The sequence below is a fragment of the Canis lupus genome, chromosome 14 (assembly GCF_011100685.1).
Source record: "Canis lupus familiaris isolate Mischka breed German Shepherd chromosome 14, alternate assembly UU_Cfam_GSD_1.0, whole genome shotgun sequence".
NCBI classification, from domain to species: domain Eukaryota; kingdom Metazoa; phylum Chordata; class Mammalia; order Carnivora; family Canidae; genus Canis; species Canis lupus.
The window spans coordinates 13,690,909-13,704,043 of record NC_049235.1 but is presented as its reverse complement, the minus strand read 5'-3'; the positions used below and the strand labels follow the sequence as shown (position 1 = coordinate 13,704,043).

At 38.0% G+C, this 13,135-nt stretch overlaps 1 protein-coding gene across 1 annotated transcript in view; it reads left to right on the top strand.

Annotated features, from left to right (window-relative positions):
* ABCB1 (ATP binding cassette subfamily B member 1) overlaps positions 1-13,135 on the top strand; it is a 97,409-nt gene that overhangs the window by 16,158 nt on the left and 68,116 nt on the right. The window contains exon 4 of the mRNA NM_001003215.2: positions 12,294-12,348. Coding sequence (NP_001003215.2) covers positions 12,294-12,348 — 55 coding nt within the window. The remainder of the gene's footprint in view (positions 1-12,293; positions 12,349-13,135) is intronic.

Sequence of the window (13,135 nt, the reverse complement as noted above, 5' to 3'; positions counted from 1 at the left end):
CAGGATAAACTGGATGTAGTTACCATCAACTGAGATAAGGAGGATGAAGAGAGAATATTTTTGGGCAGTAAATACTAGAAACTTAATTTTAAGTATTGTCACAGGTTGGGCTCTTTGGAAACATACTAAAATGGAGAAGTTGTGTGTGTGTGTGTGTGTATGTGTGTGTATGTGTGTGTATGTGTGTGTATGTGTGTTTTAGGATGGAAGAAAAATAATAGCTTCTTTGCATGCTAGTGGAAATGATCCAAAAGAGAGAAGAAAGTGATGCTTTGAGAGAGAGGGAAGAGATTTGAGTGAAGTCCTTGACAAAGGATGGAATATAATGTCCAAAAAGAAATACTTGCTTTAGGTAGGAGCACAGATAAATTTATACGCAGTAACAGGTGGAAATAGAGAGATTTGAGTACCAGTGCGCAAAGCGGAGTTGATAAGGAGGTGAGAATTTGTGGAAGTTTTCTTGGGATTACTTCAATTTTCTCAGTGAAGTAGGAAGCAAGACATTTGACTAATAAAGAAAAGAGATGTAAAATAGTCCTCCAGGAGAGTGGGAATGGATTATTGAAATGATTTGGGTGTCACACACACTCTCACACTTACACTTGATTGAGGAGGGACTAGTTGATAGCTCTGAGCCCCCAAGTCACCTTTGGTCAAGCCTAGATTGTTTTATTTTATTTTTAAAGATTTTATTTTTCTCTTCATGAGAGACACAGAGAGAGAGGCCTAGATATACATAGAGGGAGAAGCAGGCTCTCTGTGGGGAGCCTGATGCAAGACTCGATCCCAGAACCCTGGGATCATACCTTGAGCCAAAGGCAGATTCTCAACCCCTGAGCCACCCAGGTACCCCAAGCCTAGATTGACTTAAACTAAACTACTCAAAGACTTATAACCTGGTGGGTGCTCAAGTGGTAGAAATTTTGAAAATGCCTGTTTGAGAATACACTTGAGTATACATTGATACTCACATAGCTTTTTCAACTTCAGGTCTCTGATGAATGTTGTAAGTCCTTTCCTCCAAAGTATGCATCCTTTATGTATCCTTTGATACCTATCCATGGATCCTAGGAACTCTTATGTAATTCTGAAGAACACATTGTTTACCTTGAGGCAGGCTTACTTCAATTCTGTGAATGCAGTTAAGAGTTGGGCTAGAGAATTTATGATATGTGTGAAATTTAAGCATTTCTTATGTCCCTTTATGGCATTCAGAAGGACCTACCAGAAGATATACTACCTTGGAATGGCACCTTTGTTTTATACCATTCACCCAAAGGAAGTTCTTGGTGCTCGCTAAATTTATTGGTTCCCACTTATGCTGTATTTGGCAATATTCTTTGAGGTTAGTTCTCTTACTACTTCACAGTGGAAGAATCAAATCTTATCGTATTCTCTGGTAGCCCATGTGTACATTATGCGTACATCTGTGCCCATTTAAAAAAAAAGATGTTATTTATTTGAGAGAGGGAGCATGCATGCAGGAGTGGGGAGAGGGGCAGAGTGAGAAGCAGACTGCCCACTAAGCAGGGAGCCTGATGAGAGGCTCTATCACAGGACCCTGAGATCACGATCTGAGCGAAAGGCAGGTGCTTAACTGACAGAGCCACATAGGAGCTCCCATCTGTGCCCATTCTAATTCTCAACTACTCAACTACTGCAGTGTCCAGTGGCCTTTTAAAAAAACTGCATTAACATTTTTTATGCCGTATCTCTATCACCCAGATATTATCTGTTACTTTATGAACAAAACAATTGATTTCTTTAAGTGGAAATACTAATCATTCCTATGCCTACCTCCTGTAGATATGATGAGATGGACAGTAATCTGACTTAGTTACCCACTAGCATGCATGATTTCCCAGATGGTGGTCCAGCTATGGAGACTAGCTCCCTCATAGGCGCATGTATTTGCCTGCTGATCCAACTTCCAGGCTGAATAATGCCTGCATCACCACACCTCATGGGCTGGTCACTGGGATTTCCTCTTCATAGACGCCTGCATCATATAGTTTCCAATTGGAGTTGGAGTTCACATTGTGTTCTTTGCCCATCCTTCCCACTTAGTTCATTCTTCTGATCTTGGGAAAACTTCAAAGTGTGTTTCTGTCAAGTTCTTAGGAGGTATGACATTTAATGGTTAGAAAGCAGGCTCTAGATTTGGACTGCAGGGCTGTAAACCATCCCCCACCTTTATCATTTTTTAGTTTTGAGGTTTGGGGGGATTTCTTCATACTCTAATTTCCTTGTCGGTAAAAAAATTGACTAACAGTAGAACTACTTCATGGGGTGGTTGTGAGAATTAAATAGATTCGTCATTTAAGGCTCACAGAGCAGGGCCTGGTTATAAAAAAACACTCAACAAATGTTCGTTACAATTGTCATATTGTCAGTAAATTCATGCTTCCATGCTTCTAACAAATGAACCTACATAACTTGTAATGATGACATGGTTCTTTGTGTCATTTCATCTTTACAGAACTCTGTGATACTTGCTCAATTTTTATTATTGTTTAAAGTTTGGGACATACCCAGAGTTACTCAGTCCCTGTTATAGATATGGATAATTATCCCTTTTAGCAGCATTTTCTTAGTAACTGTGGACCACTAGCTATGCCTTTCTGGGAAGCCTCATATAATGGCTCAGGAGCCAAATCTGGATTGTTGCCTCATTTTATACTGCTTGTGAGCTAAAGGATGATTTTTCTATTCTTAAATCATTGGGGAAAAAATCAAAAGAAGAATAATATTTTGTGACACATGATAATTATATAAAATTGAAATTGCAGCATCTGTAAATAAGGTTTTAATAGAATACAGCCATGCCCATTCATTTGCATATTTTCTGTGGCTGCTTTCACACCACACTGGTGCAGTAGAATGTTGACAGAGACCATATGGTCCACAAAGCCTAAAATATTTATCTTCTGACTCTTTCCAGTAAAAGGCCATTCTCTGAGGTAGGGTATTGAATAGGGGGTTATTATCTTTAATTGTTCCATCAGTAAATTTACTTTAAACTGTTTCATGTGCCAGACACAGTACATGTCCCAAATATTCATTCTCAACCCCTAAGAAACTTAGTGTAGTGGGAGGAATGGACACATGAATCAACAAATGTAGTCAGATATTAGTGCTGTGAAACAGAGATACACAAAATCCTTGAGAAAGGAGAGGAAGGGCACTTGACTCCATATATACAAATCATGGGAGGCTTCCAAGAGGAGGTGATAACCAGGTTTCGTCAGCATCAAACCTCTCATGCACAAAATAAACATGTTCTGTGTTACAAGCGAAATTCTTTTAAAATAAATACTAAGTAAAAAATAAGTTAATATCCTTCTCTCAACACCACCCCTTACTGCCACTACCCTGCTGTATATCCTTCTATGTCTTTTCAAAAGCAGCATGCTTTGAAATTTCCAGATATCAGATTATTTTTTTGGGACAGTCTCAAAGGTTTTGAGGTCCTAGATATGAAAGCAAATGAGTTCTCTGATGTTTCTGGAGGGAGAGCCAGTTTACTGAACTCCTAGCACCCCGACACTCTCTGACCTTTCTTCTTTTGCCCTCCCCCTGAAGAACTTTATTACCTCTCCATGAGGGTAGACTGGACAAGAAGTATTTCTTGTGTAGAGGAGATTTGGATTTGCTAAGGCTCTTCAAAGCCTGAGAGTTTTACACTAAACATTGGATTTTACTAGATAGCTCCAAAAACTTTGAGTGAGAAGATACTTCTCTGCTGCTACAATAAACCCCTATGAATGCTCTTTATTTTATCCTGATGCCTTATCCTCATTATCAGACACTGGCCTTGGTCCTGCTCTTTTTGTTGTGGACCTGATTTCTTGACACCCTACTTTCATCCATCTTTATCTTGTTTTTAAAATTTGCTTTTACCCAAAAATCTCTGATGACTCTGGCCTAGGGAACTCTCTGGTCCTGCCATACAACTTTGGTGAAAAAACTTAACCACTGCAGAATTTCTGTAATGTTCTATGAGTTTGCATCTTCTTCATGAGACTAACAACTCTCTAGAAATGAGCCCAGATAGAGATGATTGTAATTTTAGACATGTTGTGTTGAAGGTGACAGGTTGGGTACAAGTGTAAATGACAGCCAGACAGTTGAAGAAATAAGACTGAATCTTGGCATTGAGTAAAGGACTAGAGAATTGGCAGTATTTGAGTGGAAGGGATGTTAAACCTCTTGGGATAGGATACAGAGGAAAGTAGAAGGAGTAGGAGCCTTAAGCTTTGAGAAGAGACCCATTCATCTGCAATAACTAAAGCTAACATTTATTGAGCATTCAAGATGTGTTGGGCACTGTTCTTAGTACATTATATGTATTGACCCCTCCTTTAGTGCACTAAGGTGGATACTATTATTATCTATACTTGACAGATTAGGAAAGAGATCCAGAAGGTTGAGTAAATCTAAGTTGCCTCCAGTTATAGAGTTGGTAATGAGGATTCAAACTCCTGTAGACTGGCCCCCAGCCCACACACTGAAGAAAAGAGGGACACCCAGAAAGGAAGACACTGAAGATAACATACTTATCCAGAAAGTAAGGAACATGGGGGATATTTGCCATATCTTATGATGGTTATCTCCCAGAGATACTCTTTAAATAACCACTTGATTATTTATTGTCTCTAATGCTTCCATTTATGGTACATCCATATGGATGGCTTTTTTCTTTTTCCATAATTGTATTATGGTTGGTTCTATTTAGTCTCCTACATATTGTGGGCTGAGGAATGGAGAATATGTGGGTCATTTAAAATTTGGTACAATTTCATAATTCAAACAAAAAGGGGAAAAGTGGAGCTTATTTTCATATTTATCATAATATTTATCATTTCTATTCCCTTGCTCTAAAACTCATGAGGAGTAAGAAAACTATTTGTAAAATTATCCTCAAAATAATATCTGTATTTTGCTGCTTACACTATGAGTGTGTAAATCATGTACAGATCTTGAATGTGTGTTTCAAGACTTTGATATACACAAAGAAAACATTGCTTTATTATGCTCTTAAGGCCAGCAGTGTGTATGCTCCAAACTAGAATGTTAGATAATATTTAAATTTGAGGTACTTCATAAAAATTCCCATAATGGATCTGTTTTCTTTCATTTGCTCAAGGCTTTCCTCTGCCCCCAACTATTTCATTGGAAAAATTCTTAGAGGTAAATTTCAGGAAAATTGAGTATCAAATATCAACAACATATTTGGAAGTATGCTGTTCAGTGTGGTAGTTTTTAAAGTTTGTATTAAAATTAAGATGTGACTAATTTTTCTAGTATAGCAGTATAACATAGCCAGATTTTTTTTGTTATTATTAGGAGAATGCTTTTGCAAACCAAAAAGTAGATTACCTACAATGTCTTTTCTACAATATATTATAAAGACAGGATACATAGATAATATTTACCTATTTTAGATACTTAAGAAATGGGATGAGCCCAATGAAAGATTGAATCATGGGATTGTATAGATGAAAAGAACCTAGAAATTGGCCCAAACCTATAATTTTATAGATATAGAAGACAAGGCCAAGGAAGTTAAAGCAATGTGATCACAATGGGATTGCTTGTCAGTTGGCAGAGCTGCCTTTTAGTCTGATATTTTGTCCACTCTACTGGTAGTGATTTCAAACTCTGCCTAAAATTGTGGCAAACAATTTTTCACTTGATCTTTTCTCTGCCTAAGATGCCATCCTGTAGATTTGCTTACAGGTATGTCAGGCAGGGCAGCCATGAGGTGTAGCTCTTCAGGCCAGGAGTGTGAAAACGGCGTACCTGAGGAGAATGTGGGTCCTGGAGTCCACCCGTTGGCTGCAGTAAGCCCAGTCTCATGGAGTGACAGATTCTAGCCTGGGCAAATGCCAGAGGCATTTGATCATCTAGGTAGAAGGCCCAAATTTCTCTTGCATGTGTTTTATGGAGCTTCCTATGCAAGAAAACTGGAAGAATTGGACTCAGTGTTCTTTTTTTTTTTTTTTTGATAGTCACAGAGAGAGAGAGAGAGAGAGGCAGAGACATAGGCAGAGGGAGAAACAGGCTCCATGCATGGGGAAACTGACGTGGGACTCGATCCCGGGTCTCCAGGATCGCGCCCTGGGCCAAAGGCAGGTGCCAAACTGCTGTGCCACCCAGGGATCCCTGGACTCAGTGTTCTTAAGCTAGAATGCACTTTGTCAATCTTTTAACTCTGTGGTTTACTAACTCTTCTTTAATCACACTATCCAACTCTTCTGCCCCCAGCACTGTGTATATAATGTCTCTCATGGAACTTCAGGTCACGTCTCTCCCAGTGGTTTTCTGTTGCATGGAATAAATACAGATTCCTTATGTTGGCTCATGTGACCTTGCCCCTTATGCCCATAAATCTCATTGCTTATTACCTACTCAGGACAGCCCCACCTGCAATCTTCTCTCTGTGAGCACTCCCACCTCCTTCCTGGTGTTACAGAAACTACCCATTTCTCTGTAATGGCTTCTTGTCATTCACTTCTCCCTCAGAAGGGCCTTTTGGCCCTAACCCACCTGAAAGTCACTATAGCATTGCTGCTTGTCTCAACAAGATTTACTACTCAAAAACTATCTTGTTGATTTATTGGATTGCTTGCTTCTTACAGCTTGTCAAATGGGAAGAAAGGCATGGGGAGAAAAGAGGAAGTTTCTGGCAAATGCTGTTGTAGACATTTTAGCAGTGGTGCCCTTCACAGAAGGTTTGGGCCTGAAAGTAAAAGTATTTCCTGCATGCACAGAAATCCAAGATTAGAAAAAAAAATGCTTTCTCATTCTAGGTTGTACCCCAGTGTCTGGATTAGTGCATAATGTGAAGGCTCTGTGGAAGATGGTCTGAAAATCACCCTTATAATACAATCTCCTTTTACCATTTAGGAAATCACAAATGTATTTATGTCTCATACTTTTTATTCATACTGTTCTTAAGTGTTCAGTAGGTAAAATTATTAAACACTGAGGTATTTGGGGCAGATAAAAATGCAATGTAATGCGATTCATTAATGGTATGGAGTCTCTTCAGTCGTGGTGGGCTCTGTTCATTTGAAGTTTCTTTGAAGTCTTGCTTGGGTAGTAAGGTACTGGTTTACTGTATCTCCTTTTTAATCTTAAAATATTTGAGACACATATACAAAATAGAATGATTGGATGGAATATTTTGAGCAATGGTCTGCATTGCTGTGGTGACTGTGAAACCACTTGTAAACCTTTGGGACAGGCGAGGTTATAGCAATTAGGGCAGGCTGTGTACTGAGTAGGTAAAGATTACTAAGACAGTCCAGTTCTTCCAGGGCTAATATAGTGGGAGTAGAAGGAGGAGATAGGTATAAACCATCATACTTCTAGCATTGACTTAGTAAATTGAACCATGTGTCAATTATTCTAGAGTTCTATGACAAGATGAGTCACTCTACTAAGGGGTTAAGCCATTTGAGAGGTTGTATTTGAGCTCATTCATGAGGAGGAACCTTTAGCAGAAGAAAAAAATGTAGTAAAAGGCTTTCCAGGTAGAGAGAATAAAAGCCTAGAGGAGGAAAACTGACATCACTTCTCTACTGAATCTCTTCTCAGTATATGGAAAATATTTAGTAAAAGAAAAAAAAAAGAAAAAAAAAGAAAATATTTAGTGTAAAAGGTTGGAGCTCAGCCTCATGACATTTAATCAAAATACTTTGTCATACTCTGTGTTGTCTCCAGTCTCCAAGGGCAAAGGCTTCAGGGACACAGAGAAAAAACTTAGGCACTATTTTTTTCTTTTTACTCTGTAACAGATCTCCTTCTAGACAGTGACTGCACAGTGCCTTAGTACTGAAAGGAGAAAGATGTAAGGGTAAAGAAAATGTTTGAAAAATCATTTGTTGACATTTCAAAAACATTATCCTGTCAGGGATGTATTGTGGCGAGATTGAAAAGGTGCTAATGTGATCTGTTATGGGACCTTGAACTTTATCCTGATGTGGTGACTGTCATTGAGGGCTATTAATAGAAGCAATATGACACACTCTCTCTAACTCTATATATATGTGTGTGTGTGTGTGTGTGTGTGTGTATAAATATACACAATATATATACATATATACATATGTGTTATATAAATATATATATATATATATATATATATATATATATATATTATGAGAGGGGGGAGGGGCAGAGGGGGAGAGAAAATCTTAAGCAGACTCCACACCCAGTGTGGAGCCTGATGTGAGGCTCAGTCCCACAACTCTGAGATCATGATGTGAGCTGAAATCATATGCTTAACCATCTGAGAGTCAGACACTTAACTGAACCACCCAAGAGCCCCAATATGATTACATTTTTGTTTGCAAAAATAAAATCTTATGACAATGTGAAGACCTGAATGAGTAGAAAAACCAGTTAGGAGCTCTTAATAGAGTAGAGATTAGGGATGATGGGGCCCTGAACCAAAGCACTGACCCTGAGGAAAGAGAATATTTGAATAGCTCGAGTCCAGATATGGGAGTCCCTAAAGCTGTGGAAGTGGCTGAGGTCACCCTAAGAGTGTGCATGGTGTTCTGGGGAACATCAACTTGTAGGGGATGGGGGAACATGAGGAACCAGTGAATGACACTAAGAAGGATCACAGTGGTGGAAGAACCCGGAGAATGAGGTTCTAGAAGCCAGAAGAAGAGAAAGTGGTCAAGAATCTAAGCAAGTATTTTATTCAAACAAATGCTGCATTTAAATGTCTGGCTTTCTTGTACTCCTTATTTGGTTGATATTGTTATGTGTATGCACACACATACACACATCTGTATGTTATATAGAGAGTTTTTGGCTTTTCCCACTGAAAAATAATATTAATTTTTCGATACTATTCAAACGTTCTTCTTTATAACTACTGATGTGGGCAGTAACTCTTGAGATCTATACACGTAAAAAGTCACTGGACTATATGATCTCTAAGGTCATTTCAGCTTGGAAGCTTTGATTTTGTGGGGCACCTATCTGACTCAGTAGATTGAATATCCCACTCCTGGTTCTGGCTTGGGTCATGATCTCAGGGTCATAGGATCCACCCCCATGTCACGTCAGGCTCTGCACTCAGTGGGGAGTCTGCTTGAAGATTCTCTCTCTGCCCCTCCCCCTACTCACATGCATGCTTGCTCTCTCCAAAATAAATGAATAAATCTTAAAAAAAAAAGTTTTGATTTTGTGAAGGCATGCCTAAGGATGAGAATTTTGTGAGGTCTTAGAGACAGTAAGAATCTCTGGGCCAGAGAGCTTTTAATTAATAAAAATTGATGGGAAGAAAAGAGAAGTTGGTTGGAGGGAGTCCAAAGAATGTAACAGTTTTATTTTATTGGTCAGTAGAGATTATCTCTGTCAGATGATTTGAGTCCTCCATTGTTATTCTGACTGGTACACTTTGACACTACTGAAGCAGAAGTAAAAGGTACTTGGTGCTAAAGTTAGTTTCTGATGACTGAATCTATGTGTGTATATACATGTACATATATATATATATATACACACACACGCATATTTTACGGTATTGTACGTGTGTGTATATACACACACTATATATATATATATACTTATATATATTATAAGTTTATATTAGTTAAAAATTTGAATTCACTCAGCCATTAGAAACAACAAATACCCACCATTTCTTCGTGGATGGAACTGGAGGGTATTATGCTGAGTGAAATAAGTCAATCGGAGAAGGATAAACATTATATGGTCTCCTTCATTTGGGGAATATAAAACATAGTGAACAGGAATAAAGGGGAAAAGAGGAAAAATGAGTGGGAAATATCAGAAAGGGAGACGGAACATGAGAGACTCCTAACTCTGGGAAACAAACTAGGGGTGATCGAAAGGGAGGTGGGTGGGGGATTGGGGGGGGACTGGGAGACGGGCACTGAGGAGGGCACTTGATGGGATGAGCACTGGGTGTTATTCTATATATATTGTAATATATATATATATAATATATATATTATATATTATATATATATATAGTGACAGTTAATACCATTTAAAAACATTTCCTGGCTAGATAGATAAGATCGAAAATCCCTAATGAGAGATATTCTAAGACTCATGTGAAGAAAAATCCTCACCCAGCTAGCTATTTAATATTTTATCCCTGAAAATATAGAGCAGAAGCAATCTCATAACATTTAAAAAATCAATCTGGACACATTTATTATTGCACTGCCAAAGGCAACATGAAGCAACCAAGGTTCTCTGCTACATGCTTTGCTACATCTCTGCATCTTTTTATTACTTCATTACTCTCTGTATTAGCCCTAAATGTAAATTCCCTGAGGGTTCTGTACTTGCTCACCCTCTTCTCCTTACCTGCCGCCACCCTGTCCTCACAGCTAAGGGAAAATGGCTTTTTTTCTTTCTTGAATTTAGCTAGGGCCTCTAGCACATGACTCCTACATCTTTAGACCTGAACTCTCTCCAGAACTGGAGCACTATAGTCTCAATAGTTATAGGACATTTTCTGTTGAATGTTCCAGATACCACAGAATAAAAATCTTCAAAATGGAGCCAATAATCTCACATCTGACCAGACCTTCTCTCTCTCTCTCTCTCTCTCTCTCTCTCTCTCTCTCTCTCTTTTGCTTAATTATTTCCCACCATGATACCACCACTCTCCAGATACTTAGACTTGGGGTCTTGATTCTTCCAGCAGTTGCTAGAACCTGGAACTTCTCCTTCTTTAAATCTTATGGGTACTTTCCTTCTTTTCTATTCTCATTCTGACCCTCTGTGATTACAGAATTGCAGTAGCTCACTTTGCTTAGTCTCTCTCTAGTCTAGTTCATTTTATACATTGCTAGCAGCTCTATCTTCCTACACCAGACCTCTAATCGTGTCCTCGTGTCACTCACCACTGAGTGACTTCTAGTTTTATATCCTGGACCTATGGGGCCCAGCTGATCTTTCCAGCCACATATCCACCCTCTCCCATCCACACAACACACCCACACCCCAGCCAAACAGGCTTACTCCCTCTTCAAACATGCCGTGAACTTTTATCCATGTTTCTCCCTTTGCCAGAAAAACGTCTCCTCCCCTTTCTCATGCCTGTCAAAATCAGACTCGTCTGAACTAGGCCCTCTCATATTATGACATAATGTTTGAAATGACTGTAGGATTTAAAGTATGCTTCCCCACTGATCCAGCAATCTGGATTATGATAGTTCATCCTATAAAAATATATACCATACATTCCTATATAATATCTGTGTGTGGGTATGTTTAATGCAGCATTGCTGGTAACAGTAAAATATTGGAAACAACTGAAATAGATGCAAATTTGAAAAAATGGAGACACGCACTTATACACACACATTGACAGGAAATTGGCCATTGAATGTGGGATGTGATTTTTTTTTAAAGCAAGCATGTATGTGTATTTATGTGTGAGTAGGCATGCATATAGAAAAGAAATGAAAAAATATGCACCAAAATATTGAACAGTACTATGTGTGTGTGTGTGTGTGTGTGTGTGTGTGTGTGTGTGGCTGGGGGGGGAGTTTGCAGTGGGCAGTGTTGAAGTTTTAATGTACCTTGTCTAAATATGTCAACTTTTGCTAATACTGCATGATGAACTCAGTGGTGCTTATTATATAATTTTTTGTGTTTTATTTAAATAAAAATAAAAGGTGGAAAAATATTGTGAGACTCTAAATGCCAACTGCTTTAGTGTCAAATATGCATTGGTATTTAATTATCAAGAAGAGGCCGTAGGAAAGAGTTTGCTCTGTGTCATTTTAGAGTGATATTTCATAAAATATTTTAATTCATCGATACCAATATTCCAGCTGACACACTGCTGCTTAACAAATGTGGGTTTCTTCTTGCAAATAAGCTTCCCAGAATTGGGGATCCCTGGGTAGCTTAGCGGTTTGGCCCCTTCCTTCGGCCCAGGGCGTGATCCTGGAGACCCGGGATTGAGTCCCACATTGGGCTCCCTGCATGGAGCCTGCTTCTCCGTCTGCCTGTGTCTCTGCCTCTCTCTCTCTCTCTCTCTTTCTCTCTCATGAATAAATAAATAAAATCTTAAAAAAAAAAAAAAAGCTTCCCAGAATTAAGTATGTGTGTGGCTGCTGATGGCCAATAGTGAAGCATTTGAATGGATGCCATAGTGCTTACACATAAAACATAATTTTATGTGTAAAATATTAAGTGACACAAGTTTGATTAATTTTTATATGCTTATTTTTACTGGAGAACAAAGAGACATGATGGTATATGTTTGTTTTGTGGTGATCTAGGTATTACGAACAATACACAACATTTCATCAACCATCTGGAGGAGGAAATGACCACGTAATTAAACATTTTCTTTACTATTTTCTGTATCTAATTATAGCAGTGTTTAAAATTTTGCATTATTATGATAAAGATTCAGACTTTTAAGAATACCATTGTTAGTTTTCTAGCAGGATACAATGTAAAATTTTTTATTTCTTATGAAAAGAATTTACTGCATGAGATGTACTCAAAGTTAAGCCTAGATTAGATTTATATATGCATTATAAATATACAATATCATATACTGGGAAATTAGAGGAGTTCGAAGTGGCTTTTTAAAATGTAATTAAATTAAGAATCACGTATTTACAATGACTTTGTAATTATTAACTTACTTCCTGGACTTTTTTAGTCATGATATAATTAAACCAATCAATACAATTTTTTCTTTAACACAGCATCAAATTGTAAACAATGAAACAAAACATCCCAGAATAAATATAGTCCTTCTGACCTTTATTTGCCCTGAAAAGCTTTTGTTAATGATTTATGTATCTTGAAGTTTGCTTCCCAAAACAGTTTGTAAGAGATGTCCAAAGGTACAAGTTGGTTAATCAGAAGGTAATGATTCCACATTACCCTGTAAATGTTGGATTTGAAGAAAATAGAGACTCTTGATCATATTTTGAATGATGGGAAGCAAATATTCCTATAGAGAGGTATTTTTTTATATTGAGAAAAATGAAACTGTCTTGTAATCATCTTATGAATGCTTAGATATAAATAGATTTTTTTAAATTTATGTGGACTGAGGCTTAAAATACATTAACTCCTCAAGCATTCTATTTGTTAAGTGGGTTTT